We start from the raw sequence: 10544 nt of genomic DNA, 5'->3' as shown, positions 1-10544 counted from the left end.
GTATCTTAGTTAACTTTCTGTTGTAAGCAGTTATGGAAGAGGGTTGTAAAAAAAAAAATAACTATATATCAACTCAAATCTGTATTTTCATTTCATCCTTAAAATTATAACAATATTAAATAAGCTTAATTTAGGTATATAATAGATTATTTAGGCGTGGCACTTAACTATTGATTATAAAAAATTACGTTCCTTACATTTTAAATTATCTTGGCCAATAAATGCCTTCATCACATAACTTATAAATTGATAAAGACTTATTTAGTACCAATCTCTAGCTACATGGACTAAATATACGTTTATCTACACCTTGCTTTCTTCCTAATTGTCTTTTCTGAGCACGAAGTTAACGAATGTGATAATAATATATACCTAGGTCGTATCCGGAATCAACTTTAGAATTCGCCGTAATACATTTTGTATTCTGGTTAGTCTATTAAAAGTAATGACACACCATTTTCAATTATATTATTACGATTAGGTGTTTTATATTTTAAGGGAGACGGCGGATCAAACAGTGTGTGCATATTGAACTGTTTGATAGGGAAAAAAATTATACAATAAATTAAAATTGTACGAGTGATTAAAATGTCGTACATCAATAAATGTATTCTAAATTTGAAAAATTTTAAATACAGAAAATACAGAACATATCAGTTATAAGACAACAAAACGTTGATTCTGCCTAATATAAAAAGTTAAGTTGTACTTAATTACAACGAATTCTACAAGTTGACTCAAAGATAGCTAAGCTTATTTCACAATTTATTCATGGACGTGATCGATTGTACCTAATATTTTGGCATCTTCTTTTGGCTCCTTCACCAAAAAATATTAAAAAACGAACAGGTTTTTTTAAAGAAATTTGATAATTACGATTGCTTGTAATGCGGAAATAGGACAATGCTAAATAAACAAAATATCACATTTGGGGCCTAAATCTAGGGTATGTGTTTTGTATGTACTCTTAGTAATATATACTTACACTAAAATTACAAATACAAATGTATGTAATGGACAATTTTCTACAACAATATTAAATTTAAGGAACGTTTTCCTACTGAGCCAAAATTATTACAACGTTTTCACTACTACATTACATTTAAATATGAGTTTCGTTAATACAATACATTAATGTTAATGTGAAAATAATATGATGCAGACCAACACGACTAGAATGCCTGTGTGAGCATTACAACAATGTGACAAGCTTGAAGTAAAACCCGAACGCTGTACTATATATGCCCTAATTTATTTAAGAAAAATAAAGACAATAAATAGTTTACATGCACCGCACACACACACTTAGTTCTATATCTACCTATTATAACTGGAAAATTCGTGCGTAGCATATCCCAAATGGGTGAGAGAGACGTGCGGGAAAGAGTTGGTAGCGAGTTTGTCTACGCATACACTATACGCACTCCGCACGCCTATCATGTACCAGAAGTGCTGCCCGCGAATTTGGTCGAAATAGTTATCATTATCTAACACGCAATCGTCCACATGGAATTTCCATAAACTATAGAAAATGTATGGACGATTTCCATAATCTCTCAATGTAGAATAAAATTAACAATATGTTATAAAGTTACACATTACCATCTCAGTAATCCGAACACAACATTTGGCGCAACGTATTGCTTACAGTAAACGAAATTATGATTTCTAAAATAAGTGTGTTTAGAAAGTATTCGCACAGAGTTCATGACAAGCAATGATAAAATTTGAATCGCTATTCTCTAAATCTGTCTAATAAACTAATATTTAATTTTGATATACATAGCCAAATAATTATAACACGAACCATAATGAATTACATTTGGTTTTAGTCACAACTATTTTTTTTAATTCATGGCGATTCATATAATAATACTTTCGTTAAATTATAAAATTGAAATTTTAGTTTCAGAGATAGCTTTAGAGACTGGCGCATTAGAATTTACACCAACGACAATGATATGACAGGCTGCAATTAAATGCAGAACAAAAATGAATAACATATTCCGTATGCTATAGCATGGCATGTATGACAGTTGACATTTCAACATTTTCAACAGTAAAACAACTGCAATCAATCAACTGTTTTGTGGATAATTTTTATATTTTGCTTCACTGTCACCCTTAGCATGTTGTAACTTACGGAGTACATGTTGTATAATTAATTAAATTATATCAGTTCTGTTACAAACAATGATTTCCGATAGTCGGATATATTCGTGTTCAAAGAGGTGAGCGATAGCGGAAGACGAATGTGATCGTTTGAGCAGATATCAAAAGCATTTAACGTGAATCTAAATTCAATGTACATGGTATAATTTGTCGATTTGTACACACGGTGAAAACCTTCCATTTGTATCTGTGGTCACATTCTGAATTTCTGTCGCCAAATATTTAAATAGCTCACTTTGAACTTTTATGTCACTAATAGTCTAATGTCTAAATCACTTTCGACGTGTTAACCTTTGCCCTCGTTGGGTATGGTTATAGAGACCGTACTAGGTCTGGCCGGTCTGTCTGAGACTAGACTGTGCACACTAGGGTTGATGGGAGCACTCCTCGATATTTCATCGGCGGTAGTGAGTTTGCATTCGACGACACGATAATTGCAAGTGGGCGAGCCGCAGTCGAAGTCAGGGCGAGACACTGAGTTCGGGATGTTGGTATCGTAATTTTTCGATTCTTCCTTGAATGGTGGACAGCTAAAACAATAATGTTTATTACATTTTTAACCATAAATAACATGTAATTTACAACTAAATGTATTCTGACCAAGACAGACCAAAGAAAACACCAGTGTAAAATTGAAGCTTGTAACTTATTTGTGAGATACGAGTACATATCTTAATGGTTGTATTTTTTTAAACATTCACCACAAACATGATGCTGACGATTATTACTAAATCGTCGCTTATATACATGACAAGTACCTTGCTTATTATGTCATCATGTAATAACGTAAATTTCTCGTAATTCAAGATAGAAGGGTAATGATCCGTCAAATGAAATATTTATGATGCAATAAATAAATTAGGTGATACAGTGGCTAAATAGAACTTTTTATAAAATCTAGGTCTGTTGAGTTAGTGTTTTTTAGAGATAATTTAAATAATCTACTATTTACCTTAGTGGTGGTGGTGTAGGAGATCTTGACAACGGAAAGCTGGCTACTTCCCTGGATATGGCCAAGGATTTAATAGATCCGAATGTTTGTTCAGGACTTAGTGGAGCTCCTAATATCGATGCCATTCCTCTACAATAAAAAAGGAAGAAAAGATCAGTAAACGGGAATTAAGCTTGATTATAGTAAATTTATTACAGGCTTTAGAATAATAGATGGCCCGCATCATTCAGAGAGATAACTATTGCCTATAGACATGCACATTAATGACAACATTAAGATGGCCATAAGCCCTCATGCATTGCATGAATAAGTAGTTAATCTTTCTAATAATATAAATATTAACGTTTGTGACTTTTTTTTAATGGATGGATGGATGTTTGTTACTCTTTCACGCAAAAACTATATGAGAGATTATAATGAAATTTGATAAGTAGATAGATAATATCTTAGATTCAACGATGGACTAACTAGACCTGACTGCAAGCTCATCCTACAATCCTTCATTGGTGCCCCGGTGGAGGCACTGTTAGCGCGGACTATTCCATTATTGCTTATAAAAAAATGTTCCAGGTTATTTTTTGCACGGTTTCGCGAGAGTAGGTGGTGTACAAACAGGTTACTGATAAACTTACACAACAGAATCCGATGGCACTAAGAAAGGCAAGGGAGGAGGGCACGGTGCATCAGCTCGTGCCGGTGACGCTGGTTCGGTAGATCGTGGACAGCGGGGCGACTCGCCCTCCTCAATCATTCCCAACCAGCTTCGTAACCGACGCCAGAGACCTAACGGGCTGCCTGGAATGTCATAAACAGATACCGTATTTTAGTGATTGATTGATTAAACCGTCCAATGATCGTTTAGTTAACAGTGAGAGTTCTGAACAATGACGTATTGTTCTTGGGGTGAGAGTGATATGTGTTCAGATGATTTAGTGCGAATGAGAGTTTCCCTCATCTTTTTTTATTGTTCATGTCGACTTGTCGATTCAAAGTCACTTTTGTAATTCATTATTTAATATATTAGTACAATTATTATATTATTATATTAGTACAAAGATTCAATGAACACTCGTATTTATGAGTTATAGAGGTCAAAGTTTTTAACTAGGTATTGACTCACATTAAAATATTTATTCATTTTCAAAGGAATATAATTCAAAATTTAATTGTAAAAGTAAAATGAATCATTTATTCAGAATTGTAGAGTTCTAGAGATTTCAATTTGACAAACAACATAAAAAGAAAATGATAAAAGTGTTTCATTTCGTATTTTTAGCGAGACGTTCAGATTGGCATTTGAAACTCATAGTTTGTAACTCACTTGCAGAGTGACACGGTAAGTTTGTATTTTTGGCTAACACACAAATTTCGTAGAAAGATACGCAGCTCTCCGGCGTAAGTATTTCGTTCGAGGACTTATCTTTTTATTCATAAAGTCACGTTGGTGTCTATGTACATATGATTTGAATCATCATTGAACCTAAGTGTTGTGGTAACTTTGTAAACGAAAAAATCAAATCAAATTTGGTTTACTATACATATGTCATGGTTGATTTTAAAATTTTAAGTATTAACTAGAATACATTTACGTCTAAACATAAAAACGGAGTTTTGCATTGTAATGTATAGATTCGAATATAGGGACTAGATCTGTAACCTAGATTAATGTTTAGTTAGAATGTGTTTCGGATGAACAAATCAGCCACATCTTCTTTTCATAGTTTGAGTCTTCATGTAAAAAATATTCCAAACAACTATCGATAATGGTATGTTTAGTCATGCTAAATTCAAAACCATTTACATATACATATTGATGGCTTCAAACTAGAGCCACAGATGCTCATACTGCAACTCTGTCTCACTCCAACGAGAATTGAAAGTATAATACTGCGAGCTGAGAATCGAAAGCAAAATCCTAAAACTAAAGTAATCAGTTAAGCAAGACTTGTCCTTCAAGCGCTCAGTCCTTCTTTATGTCCTTCCACGAGTTTGTTTCTGCACTCCCAGAGAAGCTGTATATATATATCCCTATTTTCGTGAAGCAGTAAAAGCCAGCTGCGGCCAGCAGTATTAGAATAGTTCAAAAAGAAATGCTCTTGGAAATGTGTATTAATTATGTCTTTAGAACAGTGTGTTCGAACTTGTATACATAGTTATGTAGAAAATTTTATAATATAAATATATACTTACGAGAAAATTTTCTGCTGCTTTGTGGACTAAGTGGATAGAAGTCTCCATGGATGGGACAATGGAATGCCAGTCTGCGTTGCCGGCGCTGAGCGGCACGCATTAATATACACAACACTACGCCTGTAATGAATTAAAAAAATGAATTAATTGCTTGAACTTTAAACCGACCATAATGTTAACTACATTGTAATGCAAATTTATTCGTTTTTATGGTTGATATATGTATTCGGTAGTTTACAATAATTATCTGGTTAATTGAACTAGGCTCAATTACGAGCACTAGACGTAGAATTACAATACGATATTGTACAGTACTAAATTGGTAATAAGGGAGTATGGAACATTACATTGCTGATAAATTAATTTTTAATTACGTACTCTTTAAATGTGACCATATAAAGAACTAATTTGGAATTATCTAAAATTATTATTGCATTTTATGTACCTAAATCCTTGGTGCCTATTTATTGAATAAGTTTACTTTGATTCCAGAATTGCATTACATACTCATAGAAATATGAATTGTAGATAGAAATAGAAATGTGTAATGTTTAATTGATAATCCGGTCCCAAATGGACTATGCTCCGCCCACAAATTCGGAAATAACTTTTTCCAGTAACCGATGACGTATGTTATAGTGGTATATATTTCTGACTGCTGTTTCTAATGATTTTGTATTCTTTTTAACACTGATTTCAGATTGAACAAAAACGACTTCAATCGGAGCAGAATTATTATGTTTTAAAGATCTAAGATGATCATAAACTGTTAGATTTTTATTGAACACCATGTATATTACAGTAGATATTACACCTTCCGACTAAGCTGTTTTGCCTTCCAACCCTGCAACCTTCCAATCTCAGGACCATATCTCAACCTCCAAATCAGTACATAGCTTGTAAAGTAAGATGCTAGTTGTAGGTTTAGATAGAGATCGAGTTACCTACATAAACGTCTCACAGTCTCCGTCTTGTTAAAAAATACCTAAAAAAAAGTTGGTTCAGAATCAAAGACATGATGTACCTGCGAAAAATAGTTACATTAAAAACCTCCTACACTTTGAAGTCGGTTGAAAATAACTTACCGGCAATAGTCATAAGGGCTCCAGCAACGATGCAAACGGGGCCAAGCACCCTAGAGTTGCCGGTGAACGCGATCCTCTCTTCATAATGATGTGGCTCTTCATTCTCTCCACAACCGCGATATGAAGCAGCTGAAATAAAACAACCGTTAATTTTGATGCTTATCTACGAGTCAGTTCATGGTAAGCCCGTTGCATACACGCACATAAACATTATACAATATCTTTGCCAATTATTTTACAGAGTATCATAATATATTTTAAGTTGGTCGAGTAAACGACTTCGAAGTATTGTCTATATTCCTTACTTAAACAGTACATTTTGATAGGTATATCTTTTATATACATAATTAATCAGTATATATATTATTTAGAAAAAATTGTATTTATTAAACTTCAAAACGAAGTTTTTTTTAGAAAGTTAAACATTACTTATATGCATTTTATTTACTCGTACGTAAAATATGGGTAAAATGACAATGACTGTGACTTGAGTATTGAACTTCCAATTTCTTCTTCCTTTAAATGTTTATAGTCTGGATTTTTGAACGTATGTATATTACTTTTTAAATATGTAGCTCTGGAAATAACTTTTACAGAGAATACTGCGATAGACTTTATAAAAATTCGTTTTTGGAGGTATCTCAGTCTTAACTATTTCAGTCGCCAAGCAGTTTGCTCTGGAAGATGTGTTTTGGTTGATAGGTTGAGATAACGCAGTGAAATTATAGGACAATTAGCATTACTCTTAGTCCTCCGGAACAGGAACTCATGAATGGTATCACAGGTGTCCCATCGCGATATTCGTGATGCTGTTCATAAATATAGGTGACGGTTACCACTGATTGTCAGGTGGGTTTTCAGCTTGTTTGCTATACCAATTTCCATAAAAACAAATTAGGAATGTCATTGCGTCTTACCTGTGAGCACACAGCCTACAAGCATGAAGAGGAAGCCGAAAATAGGTAGCACAATCTGGCAGTTCGCGGCGACGACCACTCCAGCGACTGCCAGTCCGCCTTCTACCTTCTCCACTCTTAACCTCGATATGGCTGGTGGACATCTAGGTTTGCCCACCGGCGCACGTACTAAAGGCTCGCCTGGAGGTGAAGTGGTCCTGTAGACAAGGAAATTAATCTATAAATTATTAATATCCGACTGTTATTACGCATGTGCAAGTTTGCAGAGATATTTGTTACAAATAAATCGCTATTATGATTTAAATTAAATAGTGTATACGTATATAGATACGTCACAGCATAGACAATCATACTATCTGTCTTCTTACACGTCTATAAATTTAGATAAGGTAAAATAAACATTTATTGTCTATAACTGTTTTACAACACTTATTATGGAATTGACCAGTTTATCCATTTCGGACGTACAATATGAAATTAAAATATACAATCACATCAAACAACTAAATTACAATAATAAAAATAAAAAACCACAACAATTCACAATACACTCCTTTCCACTAAGATGATAATCAATGGTTTAGGGTTCTTTTAAATTGTCTAGCAACCAGTGACTTGATGCATTCAGGCAAATGATTAAATACTTTTATTCCACTTATAAAGGTACCTACGTACCTTTACTATGCATATAACTAGAAGATTTCACAGTACAGATGTCATATTTATATTGTGATCTTAAATAATCCCTCATTTCACTCCTTTTACAAAAACGATCCTTATTTTCTTTCACAAATAAAGCTATTTCAAATATGTATATGTACATGTCAATGTAAAAAATTTAAAATCCTTAAACACATTTCTCAATGAGTCATATCTATTGACATTATATTTTCTATGAAGACATTTTTTTAAGTATATTTATCTATAAAGGTATATATATCGTCGTAGTAATAAATTACTGATATTAAATGTGTGAAGTTTGTAACTTAATAACATTTAAGTCGTTGGCCAGATATGAACAAAACTTGGCAGTCAAGTAGATCTATACTGTTTATATATCCTAATTATGAGTATACCTATATCCAATATCGCTAGATATCTTAATGAATATTACTGACAATGATATATTTTATTGGAGTTTATAATATTTTCACATAAATCACGAGTGACAATATAATTCATCTTTACAGGAACTGAAATATTCAAGAAAGTTATTTTAGTTGACAACAAGAGATAGTTATTATCATTTGTCATGACAATGCATGATCAGACGTAGGTAATTCTTATGATAGTAGTTATCAGTCAATAAACTGTTATTATTAATAATAGATACATAATAATAGTTCGAAGTAAGAGAGCAAAAATATAAAACCTATTTGTTATTCGTTGTGACAGTAAACTCAAATAGGTAAACCGGATATATAATACAGGAGATAATATTTCAATATCTTCCATTTCCAATTAAAAATCTTGATCCCTATGAATATTGTCGTTTAATTTGAAAAAAGAAAATTTCAATGTCAATATTGCATTTTTGTTCAACCGGCCAAGTCGTAAAGAAGTTTTTCTTCGCATTTTTGGCAAAAGCATTGAATGCTCTATTACATGTTATTTAAAAAAACATACCTACTGTGATTATTATAAATTGACAACATAAGAATTACTATAATACAACTGTAAATGTATACTGGCACAGTTGCCTATTTCCCGTGTGCCGTTTTTGGTCTCAGACGTAAAAATGGAGACAAAGTTGAAACAGTATTTTAGATACAATTACTTAAAGGGTATTATTATTTTTGTCAAAACGATACCATTTGAAACATACAAAGAATAATGACTAACTACTATTGCTAGAGTCGAATAAAATACAACTGACTCTAGTTTGTTTGTATATGTAGAACCATTGCTGGAGACGCGCGACTAGTGTCTCCCCATAACAGAATGATTTAGTCTGCTATTAGCACGCATAGTCATATCGTAACTTAGTTCGACCGAGATTATATAGTATATGAATACATTCTATTTTCCTGGTCTAGGAAACTTAGAGCTAACTTTTTTTTGAGTAGTATATCTATGATATCTTTTGACTGTTTTTTTCCTAGCGGTGATAGAGTGACAAAAAGTAACAATCTTGAAGCTTTGTCAAGTTATTTTAAAGTTTTTATAATCCTACTGTTATTTTCCGGGAATACTTACTGTATTTAAACAAACAAATAAACCCTTCGTTTTTTATATTAGTACAGATTATAAAAACGTTACTTAGTTGAAGGTGAATACATTGTAGGCTGTCACTCGCACCCAAACGTTTATAGCGTATTTCTAGGCACGTGGTAGTAAACGTGCTTAGATCTGCCATTTATTTGGTGACGTATTTTTGGCATTACCTATGGTTAATAAATAAAATATACATTTATACATACGCATTACATTTTTGGCGTTGCTTTAATTTAATATTTACATTTAAAAGAAAAATGAAGATCACACTTTGTTAAGATTGGTGCAAACCAGACTTTTTACCCGCTTTTACTCTTTTACTTTACTCTCCCCTATTTATACCTAATTTTTGGTTTTAATCTACTATACAAATACAGTCACCATGGTATAAATCAATTTAATTTAATTTTAATTAAAATAATAACAATATATATTATTAATATAAATGAGTTATTATACTTAGGCAGAATATAATCAAATTGATAATTTTCCAAATTAATTTCTTTATATAGACACTTTATATAGATTTGTTATTGATTTTGTGTTCAATCACCCGACATGATGTCATAAAACTACTAAAATATGTATCCCACTAACTTATCTATTATTCTTATTGCCTCCCAAATTCTGTTCGGCTATTAGCCACCTCCGTTCATTAAAACATTATTTTGTCTCTTTAATTGGCGCCTTCAGAAAAAGAAGCTAATAATAGTACATATAATTATGGCTGAATAATTAATAAAGTAATCCAGCTGACTTAAGGACAAATTTGGCTTCATTATATACCACAAAACTTATAGGTATTCAAAACTTAACTCAAATATTATCTGTAAAAGGCAACATTATTATATTGCCTAAAACTTTGGTGGTTATTTTTAAATTAAGTATATTGATTTATTTCTGTATTTATAAAACAGTGGCTAGATGCGCCTTCGTCTGGGTGTTCATAACTTTATGACTTTTGTATATGTTAATAGTAATATTTGGAATAAATTGGAATAAAGTATCTTTCAA

The 10544-nt window shown here is 32.3% G+C and overlaps 1 protein-coding gene across 3 annotated transcripts in view; it reads right to left on the bottom strand.

Annotated features, from left to right (window-relative positions):
• Positions 1–2377: 2377 nt before the first annotated feature.
• Positions 2378–10544, bottom strand: part of LOC131850536 (uncharacterized) — an 81097-nt gene continuing 72930 nt past the window's right edge. For all 3 annotated transcript variants that reach the window (XM_059200786.1, XM_059200788.1, XM_059200787.1), the window contains exons 2-7: positions 7317–7513; positions 6400–6528; positions 5315–5434; positions 3757–3919; positions 3125–3253; positions 2378–2702 (exon numbers count right to left, since the gene is read on the bottom strand). In XM_059200786.1, the coding sequence (XP_059056769.1) occupies positions 2459–2702; positions 3125–3253; positions 3757–3919; positions 5315–5434; positions 6400–6528; positions 7317–7513 (982 nt within the window). In that variant the 3' untranslated portion in view covers positions 2378–2458. The remainder of the gene's footprint in view (positions 2703–3124; positions 3254–3756; positions 3920–5314; positions 5435–6399; positions 6529–7316; positions 7514–10544) is intronic.

The sequence above is a fragment of the Achroia grisella genome, unplaced genomic scaffold, assembly GCF_030625045.1.
Source record: "Achroia grisella isolate CSIRO2021 unplaced genomic scaffold, CSIRO_AGI_Agris_v1 utg770, whole genome shotgun sequence".
Classification (NCBI taxonomy): Eukaryota; Metazoa; Arthropoda; class Insecta; order Lepidoptera; family Pyralidae; genus Achroia; species Achroia grisella.
Note: the sequence above shows the minus strand (reverse complement) of the source record. Positions and strands in the feature narration are given on the sequence as shown.